Source organism: Besnoitia besnoiti, chromosome I (genome assembly GCF_002563875.1).
Source record: "Besnoitia besnoiti strain Bb-Ger1 chromosome I, whole genome shotgun sequence".
Classification (NCBI taxonomy): Eukaryota; Apicomplexa; class Conoidasida; order Eucoccidiorida; family Sarcocystidae; genus Besnoitia; species Besnoitia besnoiti.
In genome coordinates this window covers 1,675,913-1,688,716 of record NC_042356.1, presented here as the reverse complement: position 1 = coordinate 1,688,716, position 12,804 = coordinate 1,675,913, and the positions used below count along the sequence as shown (strand labels likewise).

Below are 12,804 nucleotides of genomic sequence, written 5' to 3'. Positions count from 1 at the left end.
TCTACCTGCTTTCCTAGACAACAACAAAAACAACGTTTGTTTTCGCAGAGATTCTATACTCGAGTTCCATGCCTCCTGCATCGACCATACTTTTGATTTGTTGTTTAGTTGCTCGGCCTTTCAAATATTTTTTTCCACGTTGATAGATGTACTTGGCAGCCTGCACCGGACCAATAATAGCGCTGAGGGCGCCGCTGGCCAGAAAGCCGTATCCGCCCATTCCTTTGTATAAGACGCCCTTGGCTGCCTCCTCTCTTCCGCTTCCTCGGTTAAGCCACCTTTCCACAACATTTGTATTTCCCCGCGCGACATTATATGCGTCGCGCATGTTTCCAGGGTGCATCGCATCGATATAGGTCAGAGAATCGACAACGTACCCTGGGAAAATGAGCTTTCGAGGCAATGTCTGTAACCATTGGGTCGCTCGCCTGCCAATCTTCCCTCGTCTTTCAAGAAACTCCACGAGCGCGTCCAATGTTCTGTAGTGCATCGTGTCGGATGGGTGAACATTAAGAATTCCGTGGCCTCGCTCCTTCCTGTGTCCCGCAACAAGTAGGCCGACCGACGCGGCGGTCAGCCCCAATAAGCCGAGAAAAGTTATGGCGCGGATCCGATTACCTTTCAGAAAACTAGCTTTGGCCGCTTCGTATGCTCCTGCACCACACGCCATTGGCACCAGGAGATCAACGCCTCAGATGTAGTGCAAAAACCGAGAACCGTACGCCCTACGCCCTCTGGCGAGGAGCTGAGATAGTGCATCAAAGCGCCCACGAAGACAATACAATATACATACATCGCATCAGTCGAATACCTTTCCCGTACCCGTACTGCCCAGCTAGCTGATGTCTTGCAACTGAATTAAGTGTTTAGCGAGACCCAGTGACTACGACGCTACACTACCATTTTCTATAACTGGGGTGTCAGTTTTACCTCCGCTGGCTGCAAGTGACCTGCGATTTGAGCATGTACAGACAAGCGACCAAATCGGCTCTCCGCGGCTACGATCCGTCAGCAGTGCATGAGTCAGAGATTCTGCGCAGACTCAGCACATAGTCGTTCTTACTCATATTTTTCTCTAATTTTCTCCATCCTTTGCAGTCCAAAGTGACAGGACTCTTGACATCCTCTCTCTCAATGACGCACTCGTCACTCAGTCTGAGCGCGTGATTGACAAGCATGCTTTGGATACGAGGAGGGCCTTTGACAATGCCGTAAAATGTCAGTGTTCTATCTTCTTGATTCACCAGTTCACGGACAGGTAACGCCTGCGAGTTGATTGCAAGTCTGGCCTCCAACAAACTTTCGCCCCGTTTAGCACCTCGGAAAAACCTGAACTTGAGGACCGAAACCCGTTCTCGGAAAGGCATCTCACTGAACGCTGGCGGGCAAACACAGCCAAGGTAAGTGAGCAACATGGTCTCACCCATACGCGCCTCTATGACAGTCAGTGCAAACTGCACACGCCGACAAGGCTTTCGCCGCGATATCCCGAAACATGGGGCGCTGTTCGTTGATCTCATACCCCAACGGAGCGGGCTCATGGCGCACTGACAGTACCTCACCATGGCGGCCAAGAACAGGGCACGCTCTGACCACAACGCATAACTAAATCGGCTCACGGCACGTATACTGCATACGCTTCCAAAGCGCGGATCCCCACATTACACATTACAGTACATCTGCAAATGAGGGCCACGAAATCTCAGATAGGGAAGCAATACCACTCGGGATCACACCTCAGATAAGTGCCTAGTGCAAGTGGTGTCTGCAGTACCCAAACGCCGGTCCGCAGCCACTATACGGATCCTACAGCGCGCATCGCATTCACGTGCGCCCGCTATCAGACACCCCAATACGGTCCAGCTTCCACCATGAGTCAAACTATCACCCACAAAACAAAGGAGAAGAGCACAACGATCGGGAGACGATGGTACGCAATCCTTCCGTAATGGAAGCCAACCCACGTGCGGTGGTAGAGAGGGCAGCAACTGCAAACATGGCTACCAAGAATGCGTCAGTACACCGGAAAAGGCTATATTGTTGTATCCAACAGCTAAGCCGCTGATCATACACACGTATTCAAATCAAATGAAAGGGACTGATGCAGGGCCTCAGGTTACGTACGTGCAAACAATGAGCCTTATAAGCCTTTCCACACGTTACGAAGCAGAGTATCTCAAGTCGTCCTTCTACTTCCCCAAGCTCGACCCTGGGGCGAACAGAACCTCGGACACGTTGCAACTCTGAATGTGATTTACCTGTGTACTGGCTTAAACGGTCCGGCCTGCGCAGTACGAAGAGAGGCATGCCTCCGTACTCTACGCAGAGAATCAAGCCTGCAGCACCTCGTATCAATTCCGATGAATGTTCGCCGTGTAGGACAAGCCACGACGCGGGAAGAGAAAAAATTCTACCCGATGGAAACTGCGAACGAAACTCCACTTCGGAGAAAACCAAGGTTTTCTCTTTGCCGTCTGTAGTGCTGTTGAGTACGCGTACGGAAACATACACTCCACCTGAAGCACAGTGAACACAGAGGCCGGGGGCCGCTGCAATAAAAGACGTCGGCGAGCGTGTATCATTACATCATGGACACACTACTATCGAAGGTGTCAAGAGCTTCACAACCTGTGGAACGTGTGATATAACCTAAGTTCACGAGAAAACAGGAAATCCCTACAGGAGAGCTTCGATGTGGTGCTCGGGATCTCTGATCTCGCAGCAATATGGGATTATGGCAGTACACTCACGTGGAATCACGCGCCAGTAAATGCGCACGGGGTGTGAATCCATACAATTCAGGACATACCAGAACACCCGCGAGAGTGGGGCCACGCACCTGCTACATCGAAAAGGTAAGCGCGGTGCCTCAGAGAGAGCGAAGTGGAATCGCGATCGGTACCCTTTTCCATACCGCTGGCGCACTTGATACGCGATGTGATTCGGCACAACAAATCAGCAAACACCCTATTGCACTATGACTGTCTATCCAACAAAGTGCAGGTCTCTGAAAAGAAATTGAGTGATCGGCCCCCGTACGGTAAAACCACCAACTCCCCAGGCAGGCCACCCCTGGCGTTACACCTTACCAGCCACACACCTTCCGCATTCAATCAGCTGCTCAGGCACTTCCCACCTTACTGCAGCGGACATGTCCGCTACTGAAACCGATATTCCTTTGTCTCGAAGTAAGGATTCCTGCTTCGTCACCTCGGGACGCTGCATAGGGTCCTCAGCAGCGGAACGTACTTTAACCGAGTCCGAGAACACTGGATAGATTGGCCCTCCAACCACTGGCATCGCAATTCCAAGGCGTGCGAGCGTATCCCTTGTGGTCACGACAATCTCGTATTCCCCATCAGGAAAACTCGGCCACCCCGCGTTGCACGCAGCAGTGCCGGGGTCTCCTTCCGGTAACGAGTTATTCGCCGTCCAGGCAGGGAGAATGGCCTTCAACCTGGAGATCTTATCCAGCTCGTTATCTCTTCCGACGCTAAGCGATTTGACAGTAGCTTGTAGTTCTTCCTTCTCATCTGGATTCCCTGGCGCATCTTGCGGCAGCAACGCCACATCTGGATCCTTGATATTACGTTCCTCTGTATGTCTGGTATATCCATCACCAAGCCCGCCTATGTCTGCTTTTGCGGTGTCGAGGTATTTGCCCACGGCCATCGGGTCAGAGACGCCGGCATGTTCGCCTTCCTCAATCTTTCGGCTTCCGCCACGTGCTTGGATGGACTCTTCGCTTGCGAAATTACTGTCCTCCAGCACGGCATCTCGCATCTTGACGGGACTAACTTCTGGGTCTCCAAAGATACTGCGCAGACGATCGAGGCCGCTAACCCTCAATGGACGACCCGCCTCGCGGTTACGCTGACTGGTGTGACGGTAGGGTCCAGTTTTCCCTTTCTCCTCCACCTGCGTGTGGCTGTCTACATCCCCGAGTTCCCCGCCCAAAGGGGGGCTTGGCCCTCTCTCTATCTCATCCTTGAAGGTGCTGATATCTGGGGCGCCAGCGTCGTCTTCGGAACTAAGCTCTTCCAAGTATAAACCAGTGAGCTCGGCCTCTTCGTCACCGCTGTCGTCAGACACTTTATCTCCGACAGATATATTGTCCTCCAATTCCTCTCCACCTTCCCTGCTCGTACTGTCTTCCGTGTTCCCCAAGCCGAAACCGTCTCCCACATGAACGCGCTCAGTGTCAGCATTGGGGATCGAGTCACTCGCATAGAGGAAATCCTCGTGCATTCCAGCGCCGGCTTCAGCGGCCGTTTGCTCAGAATTTCCTCCAAGAAGAGCCTCCTCCCCGCTGAGGCTGTTGGCGGTGATGGTATTCTCGCTCGTGCCGGTGCCCGGATCTACATCTCCGGGTTCACTGGCACTTTCTGCGGGATCTTCTCCCGTGCGCCCTACAAAAGCGAAGGTGGCCTCTTCATCTGCTTTGGATTCCCGTTCAGTCTGGTCAAAAGAGCTGCCTTTCAACAAGCTATCTTCTTTGCCCTCTGCATCTCTTACGATGCCGTCGTGTAACAAGGTATCAGTTGATTCCCCCTCGACAGCCGTAAGTGAAGGACTTCTTACGTTAGCCTCTGTAGCCTGGATGAAGAATCGGGTTGGCTTGCGTTCAGAGGTCTTGTACATCCCCGCAATAATAATCAGCACTAGAACATAAAAAATATGCAGGCGACTATGGGGTGTTGCGTTACACGTCATTACTCCCCCGAAGGGAAAAAACAACGAAGAGCAACCATGCTGTCGTCTGGATCCCCCAACTGCCCGCGCCATCTCTACAATCAAAAGACACTCCGGAAAAACGAATACAACGGCTCACGAAACGACTACAAATCTGAAAATATAGCGGAGTATGTTGCCGCCTCGTCACAGGAAAGACGAGACGCGTTCGAAAAAGTGATGGCATGGCTGCCATCGATGCAACGCCAGCAGAGCACAGGGTGGAAAAATGACCAGCGCATACGTGCCTGCAGGTGATTGAGACGCAGGCAAAGGGGACTACGTCGATTGCCCGGCCCCCACGCCGCTAACAGCCTGCGAGATTGCGGTTTCCTCTGAACCTCGTCTGCCAAGTAGCGACACCCGTCTCTAAAACGATCACACCCCTACGACGCGTCGGCGTTGTCAGCTGCAGGCCGCTCCTGAACTACCGAACGCAGGGGAACTTTGGGTCGGCGTGTCTCCTGAGCGCCATGGCATATAGCAACTGGGGTATACGCACAAAGGCGTGAATGCTGCCTTATCGCGAGAGGTGCGGCCGTTTTTATGACCGTGGATGTGGACATATGTGCGTGTCACTGCCTTGTAACTACTGAGGCCACGCAACTGGTCGGCTGCGAATGAAGACCTGAAACACCTCTCCATCACCGTGAAAGATCCACTCGTCCACAGTAGCGCCCTCTCGTAGCGGGCTGGCGAGAACCTCGTGGACAGGGGTGCTTACTTAAGAGTGAAGGAGCGGCTGCCCCTGGTGTGCGTGAGAATGCCTTACATGGCGGAAAGTTGCGGCGGCTCTAGTAAGGCGCTGCTTCAAGAGCTCGTGGTGCAAGCCGGCGCTTGAAGCCATATCGAGGATAGCCACAGTGGAGCTATCCGCTTCGCAAGAAAATGGTCACAGCAAACAGCACTTACCGCAGTCACCGTGGAGGAAAGCGCCTCGACGAATTCACGCATGTCTCCGCCCAGTCGAAGCCCGTTCGTGTCTCGCCCCCTTTGCTTGACATTTGCGTCTGTCGCCGTTAAATCCTTGCTCGGCAAAGTGGATCCCTACTTTCAATCCCTACTACGTCCCGATAAAAACTGGATTCCACCAGTTCTTTCCACGTTGCGACTTCCGTATCACTTGCTCACGTGGTGCTGGTGCGCTGGCCGGCTTTTGTCGCAGTAGGAACCTCAGAGAGGCGACTGCGATGGTACTACGTGGGCATCGAAGTACACGACCGGCTGACAACTACACTCGCCAGTTGTCTGAGGTATCTTGACGCTGACTCGTACGCCCGCGCACTAGCACACCGTTCACAGCTCGGGTGCTTTCGGACGCGGTTAGAGTTGAAATATTTAAACCGGCAAACGTGGCTAGCTCGTCGGATGATCTAGTGCGGAACCTCATCTTTTCACCAGGAAGGAGGGCAACACTTCGTTCTTTTGCTCTACCTCGTGGCAATTTCTGGTGCGCCGCGGGGTGCCTTGCTGTTCATGCAAAACCTTTTAGGTAGCAGCCACGACGGGTTCGCGGCCAGGGTGCTGTCCGCATGGTGACGTTTCGTATGCAGGGCCTCCAGGAAGTTCGGGTCACTTTCTCGTTGGGGGACTTTCTCTTCCGCTGTGTCAAGTTGGCTTTTTTCCTTCTTCCATAGCACGCGCGGCGCAGAGAAGCTCACTTTTGGGCTCCTTGGAGCGCATCTACGAGGGTCCGCGTCGCTTCTTTCTCAGTTGACCACGTAGAGTTGCGCGAATACAGCGAGTTTTTCCACACATTTAGCAGATGTTCGCGAAGTTGTCTCTTCTTGCTTTTCTCCGTTTCCTGCGGCTGGCTCGAAAGGCAGGGCCTTCTCGAGGATTTTCGCTGAGTTTCCGGGGCAGCCAGCGACTCTGAGGTACAACTCATTCTGGCATGCGGCGGCGTCACCCCTGTGCCTGCGGTCCACGCGCTGTCAACTGGCCGCCGCTCGCGCTTGTTTGCTGAATTTTTGGTCAAGGTTGCACTCGCCTTGATACGACTGCCCGCGGCGTGTCTGCACAGGCGCCAAGGATGCCTCTTTTTGTCTCGCTCGCGGAGCCATTGGAGATTTCGCCTTAGCAAGTTGCCTTGTGCTGTCGTAGGGGTGGCTGTGGGCATGTCGCGGCCCGAATCTTGCGGCGTGCACCGATTTTTCCGACCTCTTCGCTAGGTTGCGCTTGCTCTGCGCTCCATTTTCGCGAGGAGGTTCAGGCGGAGGCCAGTTAGACACTGCGGTGTCCTGGCTGGTCGGGTGCTAGAGTCCATTTCTGCGCTCAAGGGTTCAGGGCCAAGACATCGAGGCCTCGAAACCGCCCCGACAGAGAGGGGGTCCAGCCGTCATCCTTTCACGCGTCTCATACAAAATCTCCTCGGGAGCGAGCAGAGGGTGTGTGCATCTGCCTTTGCGAGTCGAGAAGCGCGCGTTGGCGTTGACCGTCCTCTGCGTGCGTTGCGAGCTGGGGTCCTGGGATACTCCGTCCTGATGCCTTTCAACGAGCCTCCACATGGCGCTCGGGCCCCTCGGGCGCCTGCTGCTTCCCTGGCGCCCTGTGCTTCTCCGCCGGCGCCCGCGGCTCTTCTTCTTCGTATGCGGCGCCGGCTGCGCCTATAGCGCAGGTAAGCGAAACGCAGAGCTGCCGCAAGTATAGAGCGCCTGCGGCAGGCCCCAAGAGGAAGTCTGGTGTGCCTTGAAGGCCACGACTTCCGTGCCGCGCGCGGATGATCCCTGCTATGGGAGGGACGCGTGAAACGCGTCGCTCCTTTCTCGGCGCCTGCGGAGGGGCTGTTGTGCGGCCTCCACGTCTGGCCGTTGCAGGCGGGTTGCGGTATTTCCACGGCGCGATTCCTCACTCAGTGCGGAGTTACCGCTTGTTATCTGTTTGTCGAGGAGAGGCATGGCTTTCTTCTTCTCTTTTGCCTCTGGTGGGCAGCCGGTCGTTAGGCTGTGTCGCGTCTGCCTGCGATGGCTGTTGGTTTCTGTGTTTCTGTTGTTTGCAGTGAATGGGTCGAATCCCCTCTCCGTCATTCCGCTGTGCTGCTGCTACTCGTATGACTTGGTGGCGCTGGCGTGCCCGCCGCTGCAGCTCCGCCGCGCGCTCTTCTACCTCTCGTTGTCGCGCGGCGTGCGGGCGTTTGGGCTCGACTCCCCTCTGCTCGATAGGTATCTCCTTTTTCGCCTCTGCAGCCATGTTCAGCAAATCGCCTCACAGGAGCCGCGAGGAGGCGCGGCGGCCCTCCTCCCCTCACGAGACACATCCTCAGTCGCGGCCGCGCCGCGGCACACTCGCCTCTCGGGGGAGCTGAAGCGCATGCACCAGCTGCGGTGTACGTACACGCCGCTCCCCGCCGTCGTTGACTGCTTGCACCACCTCGTGCTTTCCCTGGAGCGTTTCTACCCCGGTGCGTACTCGCTCAATCTGCAGGAAGTCTACGCAACGCTTCTGCCGACCCTCGTGCTGCTCGGCCGTCAGCAGGCTGTGCAGGACGACCTGAAAGTGCCTCTATTTGTTCAACTTTCAGAGTCCATCCAGGTCTCCTATAGCCCGCCCCCATTCTTCGCTGTCGCGCCAAGCGCGGCCGCGCCGCCGACGACTTTCTCGCAGTTGTGGGGGCTCACTGTCGGCACTCCGCGTCGGGACGACAGTCGCGCGTTTTCAACGGCCTCGTCTCGATTGCCTGGGGTTCCTGGAGGTGTCTCCGCTGCATTGCAGGCGGCGGGCACTTTGCCGTGGGGGCTCTCGTTTTCATCCTCGCTCCACTTCCAGCACCAGCACAACCGTCTGCTGCTGCAGCTTCTTCACTTGGGCCTCTTGTCTTCGCAGCGCGCGCTGCAGTTCGCCGAGGCCGCCGTCTACGAGCGCTGTCGGCCGGCAGTCGAGCTGCCCACGCTTCTGTCCCCTCGGGTTCTTCTGGATGCCTCGACGACGCAGCCTTCAGATTTCCACAGCCGGTGTGTGGCCGCCGCAGCGTTCTCCCCGCCGAGGGCCCTTCAAGGGGGGGCGACATCACCAGAGGACGCCAGCGCCCCCTCGGCGTCGTACCCCGGCCCTTCAGGGTCTTTTGCACCGGGCGACTGGGACGCGTCGGTGCTGTCGCGGATCCTTGCGGGGGGACAGTCTCTCGGAGAGACTGTTCTGCAGCAGTGGCGGCAGCTGATGCTTTCCTTTTCCAATGATTTGGCGGCCTCGTGCGCAGCTCGCGCGCGGCGTGCGACGGCGGGCGGAGCCGCCTTGACGCTGCCGCCCTCCTCGACGGCGCGCGTAGCCACTGCGGCGGCAGCCGAGCCGAAGACGCTCGTCGGCATCTGCGCCGCCCTGGCCACGTTCCTCGCAGTTCCATTTCTCCCCGCGGGCTCCTCGCTCGACTGGCTGGGCATCGACGACGGGGGATGTGGCGGAGTGAGCGGCGCGCTGCAGGCCGGCGCGCCCAAGGGCGCGGACGCGGACGAGGGCTCTCTGCGGCGCCTGTTTACGGGCGCCTGGTTTTTTCCCTCGGCGAACTTCTCGAGCGAGCTGCCCGGGGTCACCACAGTTGTTCAGCCGCTTCGCGACCAGCTGTTGCTGCTGCAGCAGCGCCAGCAGCGCCAGTTGATTGTGTTGCAGAAGCCAGCGGCGGTTGCGGCGGCGGCCGCCGAGTTCTGGGAGCAGCTGCAGTCGCGCGGAGCGGGGAAGCGCATCCACGCCCTGGTGTGGGTCGACCGACGGGGCGAGACGGCGGCCCGCCGCACGTCGCCGGCACTGGAGCAGCTCGAGGGCTCGGAGCGCCTGCTGGTCGCCGCGGTGCGCCGCGGACTCGATGACCTGAATTGGCCGACTTCTGCGAGCTGCTTGACGCTGCAGCAGAGGCGACTTCTGCTGCCCAGTCAGGCGCAGCGCCTCGAGCAGCTGCGGTATCTCGTGGGCTCCCGCGCGAATGCCGCGATGCGCACCCCTCACCGCCTGCACGCCTACGACAAATCCTACGACGACTTCAGCACGCGCTGCTGGCTCTGGCAGCAGTTCAACAGCCTCAAAGAAGAGGCCGGCGGCATGTTTCTCGGCTGCTGCGCGGTCGCGGCAGCCGCCGCGCTTGGCGGCGTCCTCGCGTTCTTCTTCCTGCGCCAGTCGTGCGGCGGAGGGGACGGGGGGGGAGGCGCGAGTCTTCCGGAGTCGCCAGGTGGGCCTTCGCGGCGGTCGTGGAGCCCGTGGGGCGGGCTCTCGCGGCTGCTGTGGGGTCGCGCGGAGGCGCGAAGCCCGCCCAACGGGGCAGCGGCCCCCCTTTCGCGCGAGAGCGGCTGTGAGGAGGCCTGCGGCGGCCAGCTGGTGCCGCTGGGCGACCCGGTGAGCGGGCTGCCTGTGCAAGCCGACAGAGCGGGCCTTTTGGCCGGCGGTGCTGGCGGGGGAGGAGAGTGCGACGACTTTGTGACCGCGTACGCGCAGCACCTGTGGGGGCTGCAGCGAGACTCGCAGGATGCCAGCAGCGCTTCTCCCCACGTGTTTACGTCCTCGCTGGGCCTTAGCGCGAACTCGAGCGGTCACTCGCTGGGGTGCTTCGCGATGAACAACGACGGGACGACGGTTGCCTCGGACACGAGCACGCCGCCGTCGCAGGCGTTCGCCTCACGCCTGGCTTGCTTCGCCGCCCACGACACCGCCGTGAGCAGCTTCGGCGGGCCTCTCGGTGGCGAGGTCTCTGCCGGCTTCGGCGGGGCGGAGGGCGCCGCGCCCTCTGCGGGCTTGCCGCCCGCGGGGCTGTGCGCGGGGCGAGACGAGCTCACCTCGCTGTACCTGGCTCTCGCAGGCGTCGGCCGGGGGCACCCTTCGGAGGGCGGGGGCCACGGGCGGGGCTTCGAGTACCCGCCAGGGCCCGGCGGGTTCCCTGGAAGCTACAGCGGCTAGCCAGCGCCGGGGGGCCGCGCCCAGCAGCTTGCCGTGAGACGGAGACACACGCGATGCAGCGCGGACGCGACAGCTTGACAGACGCACGCCTCGCCTGTGCTGTTTTTTGCCGATGGAGAGGGGCTCGCATGCCGAGGCGACTTTCGTCTGAGTGGGGGGGTAGCTTCTGGTGTCCCCTGGATACCCAGGGATTCGTACTGATACAGAGGAGAGGGTATTGCTTGGCGCTTCGCCACAGAAGCGCAGACGCGTTACGGCGAGCGGCCCGAAGAAAGAGACTTAGTCGTCTCCGTTCTGTTTTGGCAGTTCAAGCACGAGTTTCGCAGTCGAAAGCCATATCAAGTTTTTGCGATGGCCCCGCTAGGCCCGCTGCGTCTTTCGGAAGTTTGAAGCGCCAGCGAGAGGAGAAGATTAAAAAGCTGTAGGGTCGCTTCGTCGTGCGTGAGAACGAGGCGCGCGTGCGGTCATGCTTGTCTCTTCGCGCAGGTCAGAGCCGCTTTCCATCGGCCTGCCTGCCGTTTCGCGTGACTGGGGGATGTTGAGAAGTTGCGGGAGCGTGCCGAAAAGTGCTCTACCCTTCTCTCGCTGCTTGTCGCACTTGTTGTCTGTCGCAGTCCTTCTGCGTGTTGGTTTTTTATTTGCGGTCGTTGAGATGCCGCTGTACCGTTCCTCGCTTTTTTTTTCGAATTTCGCGTGTGGGAAATACGGGTTTACCGCACGGCTTCGGAGACGAGAATCCTGGCAGAGAGTCGCGCCCTCCACGCAGCTTGCAGACCAGCATGTGTGGAGTGCGAGCCTGTGCGTCGTGTCCCTCCCCCTCTGTCCAGGAAAAACGCGCGCGTTTTGTCAATCACGCTGAGGTTTAGACACACTTTCGAGGCTTCCTCTCACTCCATAGGAACTGTTTATGGAGGAAGGCACGGATACAGGGTACACCAATCCAGCATCCTTATAAATCTCAATACTTCGATAGAAAACTGTTTCGGTATTCATTTTAGGTGCAGGATTTCTTTTCCACTAGGCTTTTACCCAGTTCTTTGAGGAAATGTGCTCTACAGATTTCGCTTTTTTTTTTTTTCATTTAGCCGCAACTATACAGCCATCCAACATACATCTTCTTATCGCAGGTTCGCATGAGCCTGATCTGACGCGGATCGTCGGTCTCCCTTCAACCGAAGGTGCCGCGCTTTTGCCAGAACAGAAGTTCTTTCCAAAAAGGTGCTAAGCCGCAGTTAGGATTACCGGTTGCAGACTTTCGAGGCAAAAGGCCAGCTGCGCCAGCCTCAAACAACTGCACTCCGCTCCGTGTCTCACCTGGAGCCAACGCGGATCTGAAAAAAACCCAAGTAACTTCCGGTTAGTGGATTATCGATCTGAAGATCATTGCCGAGCTGAGCAAGATGCATCGAAGGCGCTCGGATTCGTGCCTAAGGCTGCGTGGTCGCCTCTGGGTTTGTGGCGCATTCACCGGTAGTTCCTTGCTGTTCAGCGCGCAGATTCCCCGTTCCTGCTCTTCTGGCGGCGGACGACGCCGCCAAAGTAGGAAGTGCGGAAAATGAGCCTCACTCTGCGTCCAGGCGCGCGGTATTAGTCGTGAGTTCTTCGCCTGAGGAGGCACGCGAGCTCGAAGGCCACGTTCGAGTAACCCAACTGCCAGGGAGAAGCAGTTGAAATAAATTGAGGAATCCCACTGTAGTAAGTGCAGCAGGGAGCCTAGCTTCATGTAATCTGCTTGGTGGTGCGTGCCTGTTCGCCACGTTGCGTACAGGTGCAGGCAAGCAGTCTGCGTTGAGACGTAGAGTCGCGTTGAAGCCACGAACCGCGCTGGATCGGCGTCGCATCCTCATTACAGTCTACAGCCCATATTGTCTCTCTCTCAGGGCCTCAGGCCGTCGCTCATTCGAAGGAGGAAGCTCTTGTTTTTCCGGTATCGAGCCGCGAACCCGCTCAGGCTTGCGATGAGTCTCTACCGAAAAAAACAGGTGTGCCGTAGTAGCAGAGCTAGTCAGCGCATGCATGCCGTGGCGCTTTGCAATCTTGCCTCCGTTCCTGCGCAATACCGGAATCACGGATACGCGAAAACTTTTCTCTTGTATTTTTCTCTCTTCCAAGCTGAGGCACTATTTTTTATGCCGTGCGGTTGCCTGGCCCCCGCTTCTGCGGCCTTCCAATGCTGCAGCGTAGCATGCACCGAAG

General features: G+C 57.9%; 2 protein-coding genes across 2 annotated transcripts; one reads left to right on the top strand and one right to left on the bottom strand.

Annotated features, from left to right (window-relative positions):
* Positions 1 to 13: 13 nt before the first annotated feature.
* BESB_002500 (uncharacterized protein) lies at positions 14 to 4,713 on the bottom strand (the record flags this gene model as incomplete). The annotated part of the gene is made up of 4 exons (XM_029359005.1): positions 14 to 654; positions 1,064 to 1,378; positions 2,259 to 2,516; positions 3,090 to 4,713. The coding sequence occupies 4 exons, from the start codon at positions 4,711 to 4,713 to the stop codon at positions 14 to 16; spliced, it is 2,838 nt and encodes a 945-aa protein (XP_029221918.1).
* A 2,523-nt stretch (positions 4,714 to 7,236) lies between these two features.
* BESB_002490 (uncharacterized protein) lies at positions 7,237 to 10,608 on the top strand (the record flags this gene model as incomplete). The annotated part of the gene is made up of 2 exons (XM_029359004.1): positions 7,237 to 7,348; positions 7,730 to 10,608. 2 exons carry the CDS (start codon positions 7,237 to 7,239, stop codon positions 10,606 to 10,608), a joined length of 2,991 nt encoding a protein of 996 aa, XP_029221917.1.
* Positions 10,609 to 12,804: the final 2,196 nt, after the last annotated feature.